The 24342-nt window shown below is 41.4% G+C and overlaps 1 protein-coding gene across 1 annotated transcript in view; it reads left to right on the plus strand.

The window, feature by feature from the left end:
* The first annotated feature begins 374 nt into the window (after nucleotides 1-374).
* Nucleotides 375-24342, plus strand: part of LOC146454607 (uncharacterized) — a 35968-nt gene continuing 12000 nt past the window's right edge. Inside the window, exons 1-8 of the mRNA XM_085095104.1 lie at nucleotides 375-531; nucleotides 8986-9067; nucleotides 11846-12171; nucleotides 12743-12884; nucleotides 14601-14923; nucleotides 18121-18265; nucleotides 20129-20307; nucleotides 22833-22976. Of these exons, the coding sequence (XP_084951230.1) occupies nucleotides 451-531; nucleotides 8986-9067; nucleotides 11846-12171; nucleotides 12743-12884; nucleotides 14601-14923; nucleotides 18121-18265; nucleotides 20129-20307; nucleotides 22833-22976 (1422 nt within the window). The 5' untranslated portion in view covers nucleotides 375-450. The remainder of the gene's footprint in view (nucleotides 532-8985; nucleotides 9068-11845; nucleotides 12172-12742; nucleotides 12885-14600; nucleotides 14924-18120; nucleotides 18266-20128; nucleotides 20308-22832; nucleotides 22977-24342) is intronic.

A 24342-nucleotide genomic window follows, 5' to 3' on the forward strand; every position in this document is an offset into this window, starting at 1 on the left:
TCTTCAGACATTCGAGACATGAAGCTATCTTTGGATCGATAAGCAAAGTTTCCTTTTAATTGTAAACAAACCAAATTTTTGTTGTGTTATTGTAGAAGAAGAGAAAGGGTACTCCAGTTTAACTAACCCTCGCAAAAGTTCGGCGAATCAGTGTTTCACAGATAAACGAAACAAAACTCCATTCTGCCATTCTGTAACAACATGTGTGGGAGTGTGTTTTTGGATATCTAGTCCTGTCCCCCGGTGGGATGGTACGCTCATCTAACACCACCATAACACCACCCCCTCCCCCATTATTTGCACTAGGAAGTTAACCGCTGAGTAATAACTTCTGTAAATAGATTCTGTCGGGAATTTTCCAGTTTTCTGCCAGCATAATTAACCCAAAGCAATGTTCTCTTGGGAGACCTTTGTCATTCTATTGAGTCTCGTTGAAGAAAGGATTTTGGAATGGCTCGTTTCTCGATGAACTTTCTTATCGTCGCATCGGTGATATTGCTTCCTCGTTATGAAGCCGAAATGTCTCTTAAGGTGGGTAACTGTAGTTATCTAAAATAGTCACCCTCTGTTATCTTAGTTTTAGCTTTAACTAACAATGCTAAAGAGCGTAAACGAGAAGTAAGATGGCATTTACACTGACGATCGAAGATTTAGAAGCGCCATACTAAAATTTGCGAATAAGAAAAAATTCTCGAGTCATCTGAAAAATAAAACCGACGTTTTGCTAGCGATACAAAAAGGACCAATTACTATTATTTTTTGGATGTTTGGAAGGTACACTGAGCTAAGCTAAGCCTTGCCATTGTTTACTTCTTACCGCCGCGACAGAATTTTTTATGGCTTTGCTCCTTCACTCTAAAACTAGCTCGCCTTTTTGCTTTTTTCATGGTCGGTTGTCGTACAATAAGTTTCCCAATCAAAGTTTCTAATAAAAAACTGCAGAAAATCAGATCTTGAAAAAATGTATTGTTCATTCAGAAAGTGTATCTTAATCATCAGTTGTGCTGTAATACGGCTGCGAACAAGCGTCATCGGATTTCTTTAACAAACTTATGTGCTCGCAGAACTGTTAAGTCTTAGGACGGTTGCCTTCAGAATAGTTTTTAATTCCAGGAATATCCAACAAGAACATTTAAGCAAAATATTTAAAATGTTGTCTCCTATGTTCTCACATTATTTTGTCCCCAGTTTGAAGACTGCACATTTGTGTGAGCTAATACAGTTTGTACTTTATGAAAATGCTAGATGAACTTTCTTTCGGATTTTATCTACATTTTTGCCCCATCGAAAACGAAAGGCATTAGTTTTCCAGTGGTAAAAAATTTTGAGCTGACATTTTAACGAAGAAAACTTGAGATTTTGTTCACAACAGTAGTATTGTACTGTTAGGAATAGGCGCTAGGCCTATTGCATGCTGGGACTCTGCAGGCCCGGTTACCTTTGTTCGGTCGATGACAGCGTGGCAGCTTTGTAGTTCGACAGTTTCATAGACCATTAAATTGGCGACGAGGATAAAACAAAATGCCTGACCAAGCAGAAACCAGCCGGAAAGGAAAGTCAGGAATTCTTGCCAGCGTACAAGCAAGCGTGGGAGCCTTGAGTTTGGATGGAGAGCCAGGGCAACGAGAAAAGGCGTGGAAGTTATGGAAAGATCGTTTCGAGGGAGCCAACCAATGGATGGCAGTCACAAACGACGACGAACTCAACCTACTGTGGTTAGTTGGTGGAGAGGAGTCACAAACGTTAATCCAAACACTGCCGGAACAGCCTACGGATTACAAGTCGCACATCAAAAAGCTGGATCAACACTTCAAGGCAAATCGCAACAACACTTTGCAGTTGTACAAGTTGTTCAACACCGAATGGACACCCGACATGTACTTCGCTGATTTCGAGACTAAATGTAGGGAGCAGGCGCTGGAGACCTTAAATCGGTAATAGAAAAAGCCAAGTCTTTTGAGGGAGTTAACTAGCGAAGGCAGTCAAATGATGAAAGGCGGTGATACGGTCCACAGCCAGGCTAAGGATGATCCAAAGGTGAAACGAGTTAGCAAACCAGGACGATACAGTATGAGAAGTAAGGGCCCAGACCAAACCGCTAGCCGTTCGCAGGCTCAGGCCAGGCCCGGCTGCACCAAGTGCTAAGTGTGGTAATGAGGCACACGTCAACAGCCACTGGAAGGAGGCTCCTTAAAAGTGGACGTTTGAACCACTTTGCCCGCATGTGTAACAAGGCAAGCAGCGAAGGCAAGGACAAGCAAGCCAACTCAGTAGAGCTTGAGCAAGAGACGAATGCGGACTATGTGTCTCAGGAAGAGGAGTCACTAGAGGAGGTGTATCTGTACCAGTTGAAGGAAGGAAAATTGCAGAACCCAACGGTAGCTCTTAACATCAATGGCATTCCCATCAGCCTACACCTGGATACGCAGGCTGATGTCACAGTAGTTACCGAAAAGAACTATGGGAAGCTCCAAGCCACATGTACCCTTCAGCCCACTAGCGTAGCGATTAGGAGTTACTCCGGAGAAGGATAGAGGCCAGCGCTATCCCCGCTTGGAAAATTTGCAGCAAAACTTACTCGAGGAGAGAAGGAGATCGCAGAGCCTGTGTACGTACGCGTACTGCGTTGCTAAGCTGTCAGGCCGCCGAACGTAAGGGCCTTTTAAAATACCACCTGGACCTGACCTCGAGCACGCCACTACCTGTCATGGGAGAGAGTAGACAAGCCACAGTCGACCTGAATGAGGAGTACAAGGATGTGTTCTCGGTCTTAGGAAAGTTATAATTAAAAGGAGTCAAGGTAAAGTTACGCGTGGACCCAGACGCAAAAGGCGCTGTACAGAAACAGAGGAGAATATCCCAACTGCTCAAAGACAAGTTTCATCAGATTCTCAACAAATGGGAGGAAATGGACATCATTGAAGACGTAGGAGATGAACCAACTGACTGGTGCATCAATGTCGTCCTCACCCCAAAGAAAGACGGAGAAAACATTAGGGCAAGCCTGGACGTGACGGTCGCCAACAAGTACATCAAGAGAACCAGGCATGCCATCCCCACCTTAAGGGAACTGGAGACGAAACTCAATGGTGCCAAGTATTTCTCCCACTTGGACATGAACGACGGGTACATTTAGTTGGAGCTGGCCGAGAAAAGCAGGAAGGACACCACATTCTACACACACAGGGGGCTAAAACGCTTCAAGAGACTGCACTTCGGAGTCAACAGCGCACCCGAGATTTTTAATGAAGAGTTTCGCAAGGTGGTAGTGCAAGAGCCAAACGTCATCAGCATCTTTGATGACATCCTAGTCTTTGGTGCAGCACCGGAGGAACATGGCGAAGTACTTAGGCATGTACTGCAGTTGTGGCGCGAGCATGGGCTCACACTCAATTTGAAAAAAAGCGGGCTCAATATCCGAGCTGTTAAGTTCTTTGGAAAAGTGTTCTCTAGTAAAGGCATTTCGTGGACCCAGACAAGGTGGCAGCTTTGAAAGCAGCAGCACCCCCTCAGTCAACAGTCGAGGTCCGCTCCTTCCTGTTCTTCGCGGGAGCTAAGGCAGATTTTATGGAAGGATTTGCCCAGGTGACTGCTCCACTGCGAAATCTGATTAAGGATGGCGTTAAGTTCCAGTGGACACCAGACTGTCAACAGTCATTTGAACAGGTCAAAGGACAGAGTGATGGCGTACTTTGACCCGCAACGCAAGATAAGGCTCAAGACGGATGCCAGGCCAGGTGGAATGGCAGCCACCATGAAGCAGTATGAACCTTTGGCCAAACGATGGAGACCAGACACGTATCGCTCAAGAGCATTCACAGACACTGAAAGCAGGTACTCCCAGCTAGAGAAGGAGGCCAAAGCAGTCAAGTGGGGCATCTTTGCCAATCAGATATACCTTTACGGCCTGGGAGATGTATTTGAGGTAGATACCGATCACAAACCGCTGGTGCCATTACTGTTAGGCTACAGAATGACAGCGCCACTCCGCATAGAGAGGATGCCGGTTCGCCTTCAAGGCTTCAATTGTCGCGTAAACTATGTACCGGGAAAAGAAGGCAGGGTCTGAGAACAATGAAGCAGGCTACAACTCTCGACACCCAGAGCCGCTGGCTGTGCAAAAGGGCCATCCCAGCAGTAAGCAAGCTGAATTCGAGCTGAGAGAGACCGAGGGTGAATTCGAGAAAGATATCATGGCGATTGTGAAGTCGTCAGTGCCGGAAGCAGTTACCTGGCAGGAGTTGTTAGAGGAAACACTTGCAGACACGGAACGTTTGAGCCTGAAAGAAGCCATAGCTAGAGGATACCTCATCACCCGGAAGAAGGCCACGCTGGGACCGTAATATGACCCCATCTTCACTAAGCTGGCTGTCGTAGGAGGGCCAATAGTTTAAGGAGCACGAATAGTAGTTCCTAAGTCCCTGCGTGATAAGGTGGTTAAGCTTGCGCATGAAGGCCATTAGGGCATCACCAAGACTAAGGAGTACCTACGTACCAGGGTTGGACAAAACGGTAGAGGCACACATCCAACACTGCCACCCGTGCTAAGTAGTCACTATGTCACAGGAGCGAGGGCCACTGCGCATGACACCTCTGCTCAGGGAACCATGGAAAGAGGTTGCTATGGACTTCTGGGGCCCAATGCATACAGGAGAGTACCTGCTGGTCACCGTTTGCAAGCAGTCCAGTGCCAGAGCGGTGATACCCAAGCTGAACGGACCCCCGTTCAATGGGAAAGACTTCAGTGACTGCAGCAAGTATTTGGGTTTTCGTCATAAGCGGAAGACACCCCTGAACCCGCAAGCTAACGCGGAGGCCAAGCAATCATCAGGATACTGAAGAAGCTTTATCAAATTAGCCAACTGATGGGATCAAATTTCAAGCAGGAAGTCTACAGATTCCTCCGCGCCTATAGGGCAACGCCGCATTGCACCACCAAGATCGCTCCAGCAGACCTGATGTATCCTAGCTGCAAGTTCCGTACCAGGCTTCCCATTGGAGTTACTCCCCGTGCACATGACTTTGAAGAGCTGTACCAGAGAGATCTTGAGAAGAAGATGCAGATGAAAGGTTATGCAAACAACAAGAGGTATGTCAAAACCTCTGACATACAGATAAGAGACTCGGTGTTGGTCCGAAGACAGGCGGTCAACAAGGACACTCCTGCATATGAGACGGAACCTCTGCAGGTGCAGTACAGGAAAGGCACTAGGGTGGTAGCCAAAAGAGCTGGTGGCAGCATCATTACAAGGACCACGGCTCATTTCAAGAAAGTACTCTTCAGATCTGCGAAAAAAAGCCCAACGATGGTCCACATCCGAATGGCAACAGGGCCTGTCAGTGAATCGACACTGAACACTGGGGATGATGGGTACCTAGGCGTGGAGCAGAGTGATGAAACTACAGCAGGGATGGGCGCCGATGAGTCCATTTACGCAGAGGTCGTCACACCGACAAGACTGCAATTGCTACAAGTTTGCGAAGAGGGACTAAGGAGGAGTGAAAGGCACCGGAAAGACACAGGGACATATTTAAAGGAAAAGTACCATGACTTTCAGCTGTAGTGCCGAAAAGGGATAACTGTTGCTAAAGCAGGATGAGCTCTAGTCACTCCATGTTTCGCTGAGTGTTGCCGTGCTATCACTTCAACCCATTTAACTATCTGTAAGCAAGAGGGGAGTGTAGTATCGTACTGTTAGGACTGGGCACTAGGCCTATTACATGCTGGGACTCTACAGGCGCGGTTACCTTTGTTCGGTCGATAACAGCATGACAGCTTTGTAGCTCGATAGTTTTAAAGACCATTAAACCACCTAACCCGAATTTCTGAGACCATCCGAACAGATATCCACCGAAATGAACCGTTGGTTGCCCCTTGCAGTAACATGAGGGAGATGCAGAAGAAGGAAAATTTAATTAGGACGGAGGAATACGCCATTAAAGACTGTTGCCTCACTTTAAACGATAACCCACACAAACCTTAGATTCTTGGGTTATCACCGTCAAAGAAAGAGCCGCCTAGTACAAGTTTAATTTCCTCAGTGCGGGTTTTTATGAGCAATCTGTGAGAGACAAACCTACAATTTCTTGCAAGTAAAACAATTACAACGTAAATTCACTGAAACTTCAGATGACCAGGAAGCAACCTTTTCACTCGAAAATGCTGTGAAGGTCCTCTCCTTGAAGGAAACTACAAAACGTGGAGTTACAAGAATCGAGAACCGCTGAGATTAAGAGTTTCACCAAGGGAGGAAACAAGCAAGATTCCAAGACCGAGAACAAAAGAAATTGCAGCGAGGGGACAAGCCAGATCCTAAGAGGAGGCCTTTCCAGACAACCAGCGGGAACAGTGGATACTGCAATTGGAAGCACCCTCTGGAAAGAGTGACTTCCCAGCCGCATTAATCGACGCAACAAGTGCAATAAAATGGGACATTTTCCCATAACATCCAGGAGTCCCACATTTGTTGGAGGGGTTATTACCACACCCACACCAAACGCTGTTACCAAAGCATCAACCAGAGAACCAACTGAGGTACATCAAATCTCCCCACCTGACTCAGGATGGCACATCAAGCTCACGATACTCGACCAAGAGCTGTCCTGGTGTAAAACACTGCATCTGTTATGCCCAAGTCGATCTACAAGTAGTAATATGGGACGCTGTCAAAGCCAGACAGAGACCTCCTTGGAGCGGGAGATGTCCCTCTGAAAACTGTTGGATCTTGCCTAAGACTGAAACAGTGATGGAAGAGTAAGTATACGTAGTCAAAAGGAGATCCGAGCTACGTACGTCTAGGAATACCTGCCATCCGAAGCCTTGGACTTATCCATGAAGTCCGGGCCCTATAGTGTCAAAGCAGTCCATCCTTTACTTTATCTTGACAAAAATGCTCTACCACCAAGCACAAAGGAAGAATTCATAAAGCAATACCTGATTCTCTTTCAGGGTCTAGGTAAACTTGAGGTTGAACACAATTCATCTGAAGGAAGGGGTCACACCCTTCTGTCACTTCTGCCACTTACGAAGAAAGTGAGGAGGAGATTGAAGGTATGCTGCAACTTGATGTTATAGAACCAGCAGATGAGCCGGCCGACTGAATGGTGTTCACCGACTATGGTAGCGCCAAAGGCTAATGGCAATGCGCGGATATACGTAGACCTCACAAATATTAACCAAGCAGTCCTTCAAGAAATCTATCACATGCCGACAGTTGAAGAAACCCTTGGATACTTACAAAAGGCTCTGTATTCTCCAAGCACGATGCAAAATCAGTCTTTAACTAGATAGTTCTCAACCCAAAAGTGTCAGGTAAAGTACCTTTATTTCATTCTTCGACCGATCCATGTTCAAGCGTCTGCAATTCGGAATATATTCGGCCTTTGGACATTTCTAGAAGAATATAAATAAAGAACTGTATGGGTTAGATTGTGGTCATGGAGAAAGACCAAGCCGAACATAATAATCGAGCAAGTTCTTGTCACGCTAGTGGAGAAGGGACCTCAAGCTTAACCTTGAGACGTTTATATTTTCCCAAAGCAGGCTGCAATATTTCTTCCAGATTCTCGACGGTGAAGGGGTAAGGAAAGAACCTCAGGACGTTGGAGACCTGAGACGGTTCTTGAGATTGGTCAATCACAATTGATGAAGTTTTGTCCAAATTTGAGAAAGAAGACAAAGCATTTACGAGACTTGCTTAAAAAGGAGAACGCTTAGGTATGGGGTCTAGCCAAACAAGAAGTTTTCCAGCGTCTGAAAGCAGACATGGCATCTGAGCAAGTCCTTGCACTGTAAGATTCAGTTTTAGACATGGTGTTGATCTCATGCAGAAGCAGAAATCCGCTAAAATGAGGCTGGTGGCCTGCGCTAGTAGACCCATGACCACTTAACGTCGCTACGCCCGAATAGGAAAGGAGGCGTTGGCTAGCACATGGGTACTTGAACACCGATCCGAGTTTTTGATCGGCGTGACATTTAACGTGCACACGGATCACAAGCCAATTGATTCCTTTGTTTTCCATCAAGCTAAAAGACAAGGTTCTAGTGTGCATTCAGCACTTCAGAATGAGACTCATGCGGTTTGACTTCACCATTGAATATGTCCCTGGAAAACTTTTGTTTCCTGCTGATTCACTTCTGAGATCTCCTCAAGAAGATGAAGCCCATGACCCCAAACCATGGAATAACATTCATGCTGAAGTCGAGTGCTGTGTAAATGCAGTACTTGTGACCCTACCTGCGTCGGATCAGCGACTGGATGAGATCCGCGCCGAGCTGAAGAACTATCAGAATGACATTTGTTTTGATGAATATCTCTGTCGTTGCATTGGTGATGTTCCTCTCCCATGCTTTCACTTTTTTCAGTTTTTAAGAGAATTGGACGCGGCTTATTTGACAGAAAAATACATTTAAAATATTATTTGAACAAGAAAAACATACCGAATATCATGAGACAATCCTAAGTAAAGTAAAAAATGATGTAGCTTTCGTAGGCTTTGACGTTTTTATCTTCGTAAGAGCTTTGACCATGACTTGCGTGGAAAATTTCCTGTGCAGAAGTCAGGATGTTGTATACAAGTGTTTTACAGTAACCAGTATTCTGTCTTCTACCAGTTCTCCAAACGCGCAAGTTACCACAAAACTTCTAATTTTCCTGCGTTGTTTAACTTTGTTATGTTTTCAGATCGGCTTGTGCTTTGGTTTACAAACCTAGATCAGGCTTATCAAAAAGAGGGAAATAATACGATGTATTTATAGAACTTCAAGCATTGGGGCCAGTCGTACATACGAACATTAAAAGCTCCCATAGGTCAGATAAAACGGCAGGGATGGGTTGCTTTTTTTTCATGGGAATGTCGCGCACATACGCTAGAAAGAAACAGAAACTAATACAGAACTCGGTTGTTTTTAGCAGTCAAGGTCCATTATGATAGCTTCGTATTTTCTCAGATTTATTTGTTTGCTCTGGTGTTGTTGTTTTATAGTTGCCTTCTGCCAGTGAAGATAATGCAGATAACAGCGAGGCAGCGGTTCACAGAAGAAGTATCTACACGAACCCTTTGTTAGGTAAGCGTATTCCCCTGAACCAAACTTGTTCCTTAAGGGTTAGAGTTACGTAAGAGCATGAACAATTTCAGTTTGTGAAAAGCTGCAATGGAGGACAGATGTCCTTGGGACAGTTGCTGGAATCCTTTCAAATTTGTGTGTCTTACTCTCCCCGTCATTATTATGACCCTTCAGCTACACCTCCACCCTCCCCCCCTCCCCCAGGCAATGTTGAAAAGATCTTAGCGAACATCGACACTTATTTTGCTTATGTAACGTCTGTTCAACCCACCCAGTTCAACATTGTTTGGGGGAGAGGGGGGAATTACTGCGAAGTTTGCTGCATAGCGTTTACTGTCCCAGCACTTTTAGCCCGCATTGTCTGAAAATCACTCCTGGCACAAAAGTAGCCCAAGCATTGTGAGGAGTGAAGGAAAGTTCATTATAACCTGGGAATGGAACTTCGCAAGGTAGTATGATGTATTTGGCGCAATGATACAAAACATTTTCACTAAGTTTAAGCACATGCAGGCGGACTCAACATAATAGTCAGTGAGTGTGACGTAATCATTTTGCATTCGAAAATGATTGTCGTTAAAGAAAACGCTTGATATAGTTAATAGCTCGTATCTTGCTAACTTTTCCGGTGGAACGCCTGCAAGTATAATGGTTTATACACAGGAAATAGTCCCTCAGAAAAAGGCTTCAGCGTGGTATCTACGAACACACGGAATACAAACAACAATAGCTTGCGTGACACCGAGTCGTGATCTACAAATGTTCAATTTACAATGCTCCCGTTCAGTTCTCGGCTACTTAAGTGTAAATTTCTCCGCTATGAAAACTGAGTCATCATCAGGCTGTGTCTAAACGATAATAAACGTTTGTTCCTAATGCACTGAGGTTGTTGCTGCGTAAATAGTAAAGCCACCGAAAATTTGCAACAGTTCTCGCCCTGAACAGCGAAGGAAATGTAATTAAATATCCTTTTAAACATCCCTTTAAGGCGAGAACTGTTGGAGGAATAGTGTAGTGATGTAAATCTCTCAACTAAAACATGCCCTTTACAATGAAAATATGACAAACACAACTGAAAGGCATATTTTGTGGCCGTGTATACAACCAAAGCATCTACAAATTAGTTTGTGAGGGTGAGAACTGTAACAATTATTGAAACGTAAACGACGATTGAAAGTCACGCATCATACCAATTACATGGCATGTACATCAATTGCTGTGATCTCTGACGGCGTTTTCTAAAATAAATTTGGCAAAAGAAAACCCACAGGAAAGCAATTCCTCTTGCTCGGCTTGTGGGACTTGCTTCCAAAAGTGAAAAAACGCCCATCGAGAATTTATCATTTCCGTGTTACGTGGTCAGCGGAGCCGGCTTTCACCAAAACAAGTGGAGCATCCGATGTTGCATAGAACGGGGTATCTCTGGAAAGTTCCATATCCCTGCTGCAGACATTTTTCGGGATAATGTCACCTTCTAAAGCCTGTAGAAGATCCGCCCTGGCGATGACTTTTGGGTGCCAGCGAAAATCATTGAGAAATATTACCTCCGCCTCTTCAGCCCCAATCCATGCAAAAGAACCGGTTGCAGGGTTCGAATTCGTTGCCTTCCCGCTTCTAAATATTACCAGGTCAGCCATTTCGCTCTCTAGAGTAGATGACCCGCATGCCTATAACAGTTTATACGCGCGGGGCCTGGGAAGGAATGGGCTGCCCAAAAAAAACAAAAACCAAAAGCCAGGGGTATCGCATGCCTTGTCAGGGTAAATTATTTCTGCCTTAAAACTGTGCATCCTATGAGTGTATTCAATCTCCTAAAAGCAAAAACCAGAACCTTCTAAAAACAGGAAGTTGTTATCAACATGTTTTAGGAAATAATTATACTTAACTCTGATATCAATGTACCACGAAATGATTTGGACGTAACTTGCGATGCGCAAAGACCGATTTTACCAACAGTATCACATTTTCCATTGCAGGGTACGATATTTCACAGGTTCTCAAATACAAATACAGGGTAGTTGTTATTTCCTCTCCCCAAGTCAACCTCCGATTTGGATACTTTATAATAATGCCAGATTTTAAACAAACTTTTGATAACGCTTGCGAAATGAGACAGATAGCTCTATTGTTGTGCTGTTGCTTCGCAGCGAAACTGATATTCTATCTCTGCCATTTGGGGAAGCTCAAGCACACATCGTGCAGTAGTGAGATCATTCGCCTCCAATATATTTGAGAGAGTCGAGTTCGATTCCCGGACACGGCATCATAAATGGCTTGAATTTGTCGCTGGTTCTCGTCCTTGCTCCGAGTAGCTTTTCTCCGAGTACATTAGTTTTCCCCTCTCCTCAAAAATCAAAACTTTTAAATTCCAATTCGATTCCAACTCTAAAGGCCACCGGTTTTTTTCTAGAAAGATTGTTAAGTGCTGCCCTTGCTAAACAGAGTCGATTTAGTCTAGTTTATAATCTATTATTGCTTTTTTGTTTACTACAATTTTCTTTTTTCTGTTATCTTTTGTATTTTAGCCATGTTTTAGAAAATCAAGTGTAAAAATTTTAAGAGAAAATTATTGGATGGTACGTTCTAAAGTTCAATGACACCTATTTGGGTAGTTTCTTAGCCCTTGAAAGTTTGTTTCGTCTGAGCGAATCCTTGCACCAAATATATTTGAACTGCATCCTCGGCTGTCATCAAAGTAAAAAAAAAGCGTCTGCTGCTGTATTTTTTAATTTTTTTAAACAAAAGCAATACGTAAAATCTAATGTCAAAGTTATTTTGCAGTTTACCGCTGTTCTCTTCCTCTCGGATTGGAAAACGGTCACGTGCCAGACGCTGCGTTTTCTGCCTCTTCCAGTCACAGTGCCAAAGATAACCCAGCAAGAGCTAGGTTAAACATACACGCCGACAGTAAGGGACATGGGGCTTGGGCAGCCAAAACTAACAACGGGAAACAATGGCTTCAAATCGACTTTGGGGAGCTGGTACGAGTGACAAAAGTAGCAACACAAGGGCGGCAAGACGCAAACCAGTGGGTGACAAAGTTCACTCTCTCTTACAGTGTGGACGGGATGCACTGGGCCGAGTACAAGGAAAACAGTGTCACATGGGTAAGTTAAGATAATCAATGCAAACACATGCATTCAGTTCTCTTCCGAGCCTACACTTACGTTTGACGGACTTCCGGGCTAGGTTGTTAGACCCAGTTGCCAATTCCCAAATGCCGTGACATCGCGTCCTTAATAACATCGAGCTTATTTCTACCTCTTGAATAAGGAGACTTCCACACATTGAATTATCTGGATAGGAGAGAAAGGCTCGTCTTTTGCTGTTTTATGTTGAACGAGTGTCTGAGTAAAACTTTCCAAATGTTTGGAACTCTCATCACCTGCAATTTTGATCTCCTTGACGAATAAGACAAGTTGTCCTGACCTGGAATTACCCTTGACAGAAACATCATTCGCCTGGCGACTTTTTGGCATGGAGTAAATGTCGCGTTTTTTCGTTATATAAGAAAACGTTGTTGATGGACTACTGAAAGGAAATTTAATGATCTTACGTAAATATTGGACGTGCTAGAAAATCATTCAAAAAGAACAATGACAAAAACTCTCTGTTATGTCCGAAATTTCCAATGTAAGGCGATTATCACTTACTTCTAACCCCAACGCTTTTTCACAGGTATTCATAGGCAACAAGGACAGAAATACAGTCGTGGAACACCTGCTTGTGACACCATTCGATACTCGGCTTATTCGCTTCCATCCAAAGTCCTGGCATGGACATATTTCCATAAGAACTGAGGTGTACGGGTGCAGAAATGGTATGATCTGTTAACTCTAAAATGGTACTGAGATGATGATGATGATGATTATGATTATGATTATGATTATGATTATGATTATGATTATGATTATGATTATGATTATGATTATGATTATGATTATTAGTATTAGCCAGTGACGATTTTCGTACGAGCATCCCATTTCACTTCCTCCCCTTTTTGGAGTTGACTGCTCCATACACATGCGTTATTCACCAAGCGCGTGGTCAAGATGACTGGATATTGGCCAAGTTCTTGTTTTGCGTTTTTATGGACCATAAAAACGCAAAAAAAGACCGAGGCCAATATCCAGCCATCTTGACCGAACAACCTTGGTGAATAAAGGATTTATTATATGGTTTTACCTTCAAGTTAAAACTACAACTACAAAACAGAGCAGGACATGAAACTGCTCTGCTCGGAAAGAAATTCTTCATAGCCGGACGGTGCAAGATTTATTTTCAGTGCATTTTTGGATTAGTATGTAATCGTGGAAAACAAGGAATCCTAAATTATCTTAGGGCTCTAACTTTATAATGGCTTAAAGGGAGTATATAATCATTGAGAACGAAAAATTTAGATTTTCGCAAGAGCGGGAAGATTTGAATAGAATCCGGCAAAATCGCCATTTTCAGCCGATCGCGCGGTGGCGTAAATAATAAACATTTTTACACAGTTTTCGACTTCCAATCATTAATTCATGAATGAAACAATAGATTTTGAGATTATATGCAAACATAAGCCGAAAAAAAGAGCGGGTAAATCAGAAAACTGGGCAAAACTTTGATGACATTTTGTTTTTTACAACAAGCTTCTTCGGCGAACTTGAGAAAAATACTTTTCTGAACTGCTCTAAACACTTAACGGAACTTCCACTACGCTATGATTTAAATACAGTCATTGCAAACCTAGAGGACTTATCAATTTGGTACTCGACTTGAGACAATAAGTTTTACAAAATCAACTCTATCTAAAATACTACACGCAGAGCAACTCACCGATTCAACTCACATTCATTGTAGATGAAACAAAATTTTCACTACACGATTCCATTCTCTTTCCTTTCCTTTAGGTAAATGTTGAGAGTTTACTGAACTTTTAGTGAGCGTTTTCCCCCAAAACAACGAGAAAATCGAAGAGAAGATTGCATTGTTGTTGGGATTTAAACTTTCGATGCCAAGCGGGCAGGCAACGGGTAATCCCGAGCGGGCAAGATAGCTCCATCTTGCCCGCTCGGGTAGCCAATCACAGCGCAGGATTTGACTCATCTTTCCCGCTCGCAGAGCCAGCCATATAATAAACGAGGTTATTAAGACCAAAAGATTAAGATTCTTCTATTTTACTAGTGCCACTAGGTGAGCTAAGGGAGCTGATCTTTGTGTGAATTCGTACGAATCCACATAGTGACGGGCTTGTTGTATATAACTGGCTGGATAACTCAGTTGGTAGAGCACTGCACCGGTATCGCAGAGATCATGGGTTTGAATCCCGTTCAAGCCTAAATTTTTTCAGGCTTTCTTTTCGCAACTGCTTTTAGGCAGTAGTACATAACTGTGATGGTGTCTCATTATTTCAATTTTCATCCTCAGCTCAAATATATGGAGTTCATTTCACATTTCTCACTTCTATTTTAAACAGTCTACAAGCTACAAGCTACATTTCCACCCTAGCAATTAAGGCAACATCTTGCACTTTTTGAAATTCTCCCTTTCGCAGTTCACGGGTGCTCAGTACCCCTCGGTTTAGAAGACAAAAGGATTCCCGACAGCGCGTTCAAAACTTCTAGCAGCTACAAAAACCACGAACCTTCACTTGCGAGGATTAACCTATTGAGCGACGGAAAACATGTGGGCGCTTGGTGTCCGAAAGGGAAAATTCCTAATCAGTGGCTCCAAATAGACCTGGGAGAAATTACCGCCGTAACTAAAGTGGCTATTCAAGGTCGGTATAACACCGAGGACAGAGTTAAGACATACAAACTGTCATACAGTGTGGATGGAATGCATTGGATTTGGTACAAACAACGTGCTGTAGACAAGGTAATAATAATAATAATAATAATAATAATAATAATAATAATAATAATAATAATAATAATAATAATAATAATCGTTTATTCCTCGTTCTTACAGGATGAGCACTGAATTAACTAGTGGTATTTACAATGACAATAATGCTAATAGAGCATTATTGTCATTGTCATTGTAAAAAATTATTTCGACACTCCGTGGAGTGTCGAAAGTGACTGCACGTTTGCTTTGCCTTCGCTTTTCTATGCTCTGTGACTGGTTAGCAAAATTTGCGCCACTTCCTCAACCAATGGGAAGCAAAACCAAAACCAATCACGCCTTTCGCCGCACGCGTTTTCCAGTGCTCGGCACCGGAGGTATGTATTTGCTTCGAGTTCTGATTGGTTCATTGTGCTGTTTGCGTCTTTTGTGATTGGCCAGAGTGATTACTTTGGTTTTGGTTTGTCGACGCTCAATTGAAAACCGCTCTATGACTAACTAAAGGTAATTAATTATAAGGTCAGTTTGGGATACAGTTTTTCAGGGATCATGCCTCCCTTTTTCGAACGGTTGTTAGGCAGTCTTCTCCCATACCGATCGATCTTAAAATTTACACCAGTTATTGGTTTTGGATTGAAGTTTCTTAGGATTGACAGTTTGGTGAAATCGATATTACCGATATTACACAAATTTGAGAAAATCAGTAAATCATTCCTATCGTTCTGCGTTTCGGATTTGAATCAGAAAAAATACTACCAAGATCTTGAATTATGGCATATGGAAAACAAATTAAACAAAAATGGAAACAATCTGTATGCTTGATTTTAAATAAATCATAAAAATATTTCAAACTATAGTGTTGTATGGTAACAGTGAGTAGAACGAAAAAAAAACCAGTATTTTGATAAAGTATCGCCAATATATATCTGCGCATTATGATGTGCACAATTTCAAAATCGATTACCAATAGTTCTAGGAAGCCTATAGTTAATAAGCCCCCGGCTTCTATATAGGCTTCCTAGCCTTTAACACATTTAATATTGTAAATAGTCACGTATGAATATTGTAATAGTAAGAATATTGCGTGTCGTCTATAATGTATTTATGTTGTATTTTTTTGTTAATGGCAAATAAATTGAATTGAATTGAATTGAATTGAATTGAATTGTTTTCAGAACTGACGATAAAGCTTGCGTTGCAAATTCAACATTGACAATATTCTTTCGTGATTTTGGCATTGCAGATACTCAAAAGAAGAATAGCACGGTGGCATGTATTAAAATATATCAGTCCTGACGGAATATCATATAAACACACTGATTTGAATATACAGTCGAACCTGTATATAACGGCCACCCTCGGGACTTGAGGAACTTGCCGCTTAACACAGGTGGCCGCTTAATACAGGATCACTAAAAATACTCACTGGGCGTTGCCTAATGTCAATTTTAATGGTATATCGTACAAAAACATTTCATGCAACGAAACAATAGGACGATCAACACTCTTTCAAGAGATCAATACTTTAAACAAAGTTCAGTGCCAACTTGTAACTTATGGTATAATATACGTAACATTGTGCAAAAGCACTCTGCAATAAATTGTCCTCTACTCTTGTACGGTGTACAGTACTGTATTTCAAACTCACTTACTTACGTGACTTGCAGTTCACAACAAAATATCTCATTCCGTCATTTCATAGTTGTTACGATCGAAGTGGAGTTATAACGGTAATGTTGCTAATTCAAAGTAACACAAAATACAATAAAATTCTTCAAGTTAAAATAGGAATAGGGTAAGAATTACGGCGACTTAAAAAAGTCGGACACGTGCGTTTGGCGCTTCGGAATTTTAAACTTTTGTTTGTAGAGCAAGTCGTTGACTGTCGGCACCCGGGACCAGCGACAATTCCTGTTATCCATGGTGCTGTGCATATGGCTTAGTTTCCATTCAAGGGTGGCCGCTTAATACAGGTAAAAATAACAAAGAAAGACAAACATAGTACTGCTACAGGGTGGCCGCGGCCGCTTAATAGAGGTGGCCGCCTAATACAGGTAACAAATACAGCGTTTGTATGCGCGAAAAATCGGGACTTTAAAAACTGGCCGCTTAATAGAGGGTGGCCGCTTAAAACAGGGCCGTTATATACAGGTTCGACTGTATTAGAAAACACCAAGAATAACTTCTTAAGGGCGAATCTTGATCATTAAATTCAAAAGATGACTTTGTTACCGAAAGTCAATTTCAATGAAACTTTAATATAAAGTTCATATTATTAATGAAATATAAAAACAATTTTTGTGTTTAAAATCGTACAGAAATCTATTAAGACATTTCTGAGGTTTTCAAAAAAGTGCATAAATTCAAAAATTACAAGAACCTTTTTTAAATTTAATGCGAGCGATCTTAGAACAGGATCGCAACAGATAACATCAATAACCCTTTTGTAAACATAAGATAAGAAACCTTTATTTCAATAGGGTAACTCCTTCAGTTTTTGTACAATGTAAAAACTGCTATCCATAGAGGCCATATATAATAAACTAAATTTAGTGGAAATAATAATGATAATTAAGTACAAATAAAAAAAGCTATAAAATGTCATGTAAAGTAAAAAACTAAAAATCTAAATCTGATAAAAAATTCTAATTAAAAATTACACTGCCATGATAAAAAAGGCTTTTTTTCGTACATTCTAATTTTTATTCTAAGTTTATCACTGCTCCTTGTCCTTCTGGGCAATACATCCCTGTTATAATTAACACAGTTTCAAACGGTGACTTCAAGGCACATATTGGCAATGCCTTCACTGAAGTCACTTGATGAAACCTTGCCTGAAGGTTGAAATTGTTGCAAAATACCTATTTATACAAGACTTTGTTTCCCCACAAATTGACTGTGGTTTCCCATAATGACAAGGTCGACAAAGGCGGGAAAACCACAGCGCATGTACTTTGAAACTCTCTTCCATCATAATTTCATCCTCGTTCCCAGAGCCTACGATCTGTTGGTCAGTGGTTGGATCAATTTTAAAATCTGTTGGGCTCTGGGGACCAATCTCGTACCCAGAGTCCTCAGGCACTTTGGCCAGTGGTTGGTCGCCAGGAGAGACTCTGGGGAACTGGAATTTTATTACCGCCCTGCAGTTGGTTGTACGCTTGGTCGCTTATTTCAATTATTCCACCTGATAGATCTTCAAAATCTTTGGTGTTTTATTTATTCAATAGATCTTTGCGGGCAACACCGACAGGAACACTATCATTACACATTCTTTAAAGCCACATATAGAAGCTCGCTACGTCCGGTTTTATCCAAAGACTCATAACCACAATGGCCCGTGTATGAGAGCTGAACTGTATGGCTGCAGAAATGGTACGTCAATAATGTAAAATGCAAAATTTAGACGCAGAAATAAAAGAGTTCAATTTATCTTTTTTTTTTGAGCTCAAACTCAAATCTGCGCGGAAAAATTGCAAAAGGCCATTTTACAGTAGTGTGCTTAGTGACCTGGCCTTGGATTGGAAGCGAGGCTGGCGGGAGGTTTGTATCAAGACAAGGTCACCCCCAGTCTCGCTTCCAATTCAAGGCCAGGTCACTAAGCACACAACTGTAAAATGGGCTATTATATTTACAAGTATATCAATCGTACAATGTTCGGCCTCAAGTATTTGCAAATAAGATAAGACCCGCGCAGATTAACATTTTAATTTACTCAGTTGTTGATGCTACTAGGTTTGAACGTACTCTCGATAGTTTGCACAACACTAACAGGGGACAGTAGGAAGAAAAGAGACCGTGCAATTGAAAATATCTATAATGACCTTTTTAACCGAGAGTTTTCTCAACTTTGTCTGCAATTACGAGTGGCTTGTAAGAGAGGCTTATCATGCGAAAAATATATTCAAAAGCAAATGTTTCTCCCAATGCTGGCCACAAATGTCTTCCTTGCAAGAGTATTTGTAGTTCTGCCCTGAGAATACAATAATGAAGGGCATATTATACAGAAGACCTCGAATGGATCCAGTGAATGCTTAACTTTTATATCAAAAATTCACCTAGAAAATAGACAACGACGGCGAGGAAAGTTTGTCTAGTGCCGAAATATTTCATAATCCCCGTTTGTTGACGGTTAGTATTCTCAGGAACCTTGGAACAAAACAAAAACGCATGCTCTTTCGTTATTGTTCTTGATATCTTTTCTTCTCTGGGAAACTGTTGTCATCATATATTGCTTTTGATATAAGCGTACTGTACTGTACTGTACCGTACTGTACTGTACTGTACTGTACTGTACCGTACTGTACTGTACCGTACTGTACTGTACTGTACTGTACTGTACTGTACTGTACCGTACCGTACTGTACTGTACTGTACTGTACTGTACCGTACCGTACTGTACTGTACTGTACTGTACTGTACTGTACTGTACTGTACCGTACTGTACTGTACTGTACTGTACTGTACTGTACCGTACCGTACTTTACTGTACTGTACCGTACTGTACTGTACTGTACCGTACCGTACTGTACTGTACTGTACTGTACTGTACCGTACTGTACTGTACTGTACTGTACTGTACTGTACTGTACTGTACTGTACTGTACTGTACTGTACCGTACCGTACTGTACTGTACTGTACTGTACTGTACCGTACCGTACTGTACTGTACTGTACTGTACTGTACTGTACCGTACTGTACTGTACTGTACTGTACTGTACTGTACCGTACCGTACTTTACTGTACTGTACCGTACTGTACTGTACTGTACCGTACCGTACTGTACTGTACTGTACTGTACTGTACTGTACCGTACTGTACTGTACTGTACTGTACTGTACTGTACTGTACTGTACTGTACTGTACCGTACTGTACTGTACTGTACTGTACCGTACCGTACCGTACTGTACCGTACTGTACTGTACTGTACCGTACCGTACCGTACTGTACCGTACTGTACAGTACTCGAATGTTTGGCTTCATCGACAGAATTGATAAGGTTATTTGGCCACCGTAGAGAGATTTAAGTACTGACGTTTCCAGCGTTAGCCCTTCATCAGCGCGAATTAAGAAGTTGTGGATTGTTTGTGGTTTATATAATAAGTAGTAGAGCTACGCTAATGGTGGGATTATGGGAACGCAGAAAACAAGAATAAACTAGTCGAATGAAAATCGCTCGTTGATTCCGTGGGGATTAATTAAGAGTTACTAATAATTCTTATCTTTCTTGCTCCAGTAAAAAGCTGCCTTATGCCCATAGGGGTAGAGGATGGTAGAATTCCTGATGTGGCATTGACTGCATCTTCCTATGCCAGCGCCAGCTTCCTTCCAAACCGAGCGAGACTCAACTTGCTGCCAAGTGGCGGGAAATATTGCTGGGTGGCTCGACAGAAAAACGCCAATCAATGGCTTCAGGTTGGGTTATCATCATCATCATCATTATTATTATTATTATTTGAAACATAAGCAAGCGAAAATTAAAGTCAATAACCGACGTTTCGGCGTCATCGTGACACCATTCTTAAGGCAAAGTGGTGTCACGTTGACGCCGAAACGTCGGCTATTAACTTTAATTTTCGCTTGCTTATGTTTCAAGAAATCATTATTGATCAAAAATTATTATTATTATTATTATCATTATTATTATTATTATTATTATTATTATTATTATTATTATTAGCGTTTTGACTCTGAGGATACTCAGGGTTAATTTACTGTTGCTGCTGCATTTTTCAGGTTATTTTGTTAGCTTCAATTTTTTGTTCCTGCTTTCCGCATTGTAGTCACAGAATTAATTATTCTGTTGGATTTTTTGAATAATATCTCTCTTTTAGCAGTTTGGCCCAACCTTCGTGCAACTGAGATCGGTCGCTCTCGTATTCCGGGAACTCATACAACGTTTATTAAGCGCTTTTGCCTCGTCATTTTTGAGATAGGATAACGATCGAGTTAACTTCAGTTGAGTTTGAGTAACAGTTTCCAATGTTTTTTGGCTTAAAAATGTTAAATAGGGATTGAAGGTCGCATTTAAGTGAGAGTAAAAAGTGACGTTTTGCCGTTTATGACCTTAAAATGGGCCAAACGTTGCATTTTTCTTACTTCTTAAATCATCAATACTCGTCCATTCCTCGTGACTTTGGCTAACTGATCGCTGCTGAAAGCTGTGTAATCGGTGAAAACTAAAAGCCCTAGAAGAACATTTTGAAGGAGTGGTAAAATACTTAACACATATAAACCCAAAGGAGGATATTACTATCTTCCCATCATACCTTGCGCCAATTTCGGTAAAATGGCTTCCGGTCAGTGAGAGAAATGCGCGTGTTTGAGGCCAAGTTTGAGCTGGATTTCTTCGTATCACAAATGATCCATGGTGAGTAATTTATCTTTATTTATTTCATTTACATTCAAATAAGGGAAAGGAATATTTTTGAGAGAGAGATATTCTTCAAAACAGCAATACTTTGCGTATTGTTCGTGGCTTGTCAACCATGACTGTCGTTATTGAATATGCATGACCTATTTTGAATGCGTTATTTCGGAACTTAAACGACGAGTCAATAGGATTATAATATTCAAATACTAGCTTTTATATTTCAAAGTTTCACTGGGAACTGATCGACTCCTATTGACTCCACGTTTTCAACAAAAATTTTGAAGTTGAATGTGAGGGATTTTTGGCGCGACTTGTGTCATGATTCGACCTGTATTTATTGCTTGGGACTCATGTTCCAAGCTCCTAGTATTCGAGATTTTCTTTACATGTTTTCGCTTCACGTATTTCGTTTTATTGTAGGAGCCATTACCCTCAAGTCAACATCTGAACAGGTCGCCGAGAAAGGCACGAAACGTGCTTCAAGCGGTCGATCGAACGTTTTCAAACTGTCACTGTTTGCGACGTGTTCGGAAACAGCACCAATCTCCGATTTTTCAGCTCATCTGGAGAGTTCACGTGCCCGAGAAGCATCTTATACTCTATAAATGGCAGCATTTCCGAAGACTGCCTGATATCGACGTCTAAATCCACGCAATTCAAGTAAATAACATTCGATCTCTCGAAAACCTCGAGTTGCCGCGTTACTATCTCGACGGCGTCCATTGAAAAATGAAATTCACGTGGGGCCAGCCGTTTGATGATATAGTTGCTACGCGGTGCATGCCGGGAAGATAGTGATATCCTCCTTTTATAAACCCTTATAAGATTAACATTTCGAACACAAGGTACATTTGATCTCACATTTCCCCACCCTTCCCCCATGTCTTTCGAAATGATGTGTCGCAACAATTAACAACGAGCTTTATTTGCATGACTATAACAAATACAGAATTGCAAAAGCTATTCATAACCAATTATTGATTCGTTAACTAATTCTTAAGAGAACTTAAAATAAAATAAAATAATAAGAAATAAATTAATAAAGTAACTGAAGTTTTTGCGTATTTTAAACTATTCATACAGTAGAAGTAATCATTCCGGAGAGAAGTTTATTTCTTAATTCGAAGCTCGTGCAAGAAAATGTCGCAGTTTGTTGCAATATTCGAACAGTCAAGTGGAAAAGCCAGGAAAAGCCAAAAAAAAAATGTCTCGCTCTCCCATCCTCTCCTCACTTGAATAGAGCTTTCCTAACTGTTTTTAATCGCATGTAGTTAGGCCATACTTCAAAAATTTAAGGCCGGGCATCGTAAAACAAAGAAACAAACAAACCAACAGTTAACTAGTGATCTTGTTGCTTGTTTGTTTGTTTTTGTTTGCTGGATTGTCTTTCTTCCTTTCTTGTTAGCTTAAGTTTGCGCATGTACTTATGCAAGCGGCACAGCACATCTTATCCTCCCCGCTCACTCACTCGCTGATATAACGCACGGCTTCTGAGTTCCCAATAAGATCATTGCACGAAACCTCTTCAGCTACCCTCCAATTTTTAAATTCTCCACTTTTTTTCCAGGTCAGTATGGGTCGCATGTTCAATATCAGAGGCGTGGCTACTCAGGGGCGACATGACAGTGATCAGTGGGTAACAAAGTTCTCATTGGCTTACACCGCTGATGACTTCAATTGGGTGTACATCCGGGAAAACAGTCAAGTCAAGGTGAACAGGAAACGAGTTATACTGGTTATGACAGTTACTGATCAATTGACTGTATTTACCACTAGCTGAGTGACAAAGTGTATGACCTACTGACCGACCGACCGACTGACTGACTGACCGACTGATCAACTGACTAACTAACTGACTCACTGACAGACTGACTGATCGACTGAATGACTGACCGACTGACTGACCAACTGTTTGCTGACTGACTGATCGACTGACTGACCGAATGACTGACCGACTGACTGACTGACTGACTGACCGACTGACCGACTGACTGACTGACTGATTGACTGAGCGACCAACCGAGTGACAGAAGGACCGACTGACTGTCTGACTCACCGCCCAACTGACCAACCAACTGACTGACTGACTGACTGATTGACGTACTGACCGTCTGAACAACAGACCGACCAACTGACTGGCTGACTGACTGACTGAATAACTGACTATACTGACTAAACTGACTGAGCGACCAACTGACTGACTGAACGATTAACTGACTTACTGCATGAACTGACTGTCTTTCTACACTATACATGAAATGGAGGACACAGCGTGAAGTTCCCGACTAGCTCATTGAATCTGTTAATTTGAAAAGCTCGATACACACAAGGAACACTAGATTTTTTAATTACATTTTTTTTGCCCGAGGTATAATATTTAAACAAAAGGTGGAAGATCATTTTTAGTTCAGGCTATACAAATGTAGAATAGTATTTCATGTAACCTGAATAAAAGAAATGCACCCTTCGGAATAAAAATTTTAAGGAAGAGTCATTGTTACCTCTTTCTTATATATAGTTTTAAGAAATGTGGAACAATTTCTGTACTTTTAAAAAGTTAACCGCTAAAGATTTTTAGGGTAAATTAGTATGCAATTATACGATAGTTTAAATTCTTAAAGTTTTAATAACCTTATTATAGGAAATAAACAATGCACTTTATTAACACGATTTTACAAAATTCGCGTTAATTTAATGTATCTTAATTAATGTCGATGTAAATTTAATGCACGCTATTTTACAACATTGGTATTTTAAAGCACCTTTATTTCATTACAAAACCTTATTAGTTCATGACCCCTCTATTGGCTCTTCAGAGTCACTATCTTTTGAATTGATAGGGTCTAGTTAGGCTTCAAAACCAAATTTTCGGCTTTAAAAAAAACTTAGAAACATCCGTGCACTTGTCTTGGAAGGTTTTACTGACGGAAGCCAAAACGCAGTTTGGCATTCAGAAATATAAAGTGCGAGTTTGCAGAATTATAAAAATCGCAGTAAATAAAGCAAGATGCTTATCGAAAAATTCGCGTTAATTTAATGCATGTAAATCTAACTTTTGAAAAATTCGCGTTAATTTA

The sequence above is a fragment of the Pavona decussata genome, unplaced genomic scaffold (assembly GCF_977016875.1).
Source record: "Pavona decussata unplaced genomic scaffold, jaPavDecu1.1 SCAFFOLD_300, whole genome shotgun sequence".
NCBI lineage: Eukaryota > Metazoa > Cnidaria > Anthozoa > Scleractinia > Agariciidae > Pavona > Pavona decussata.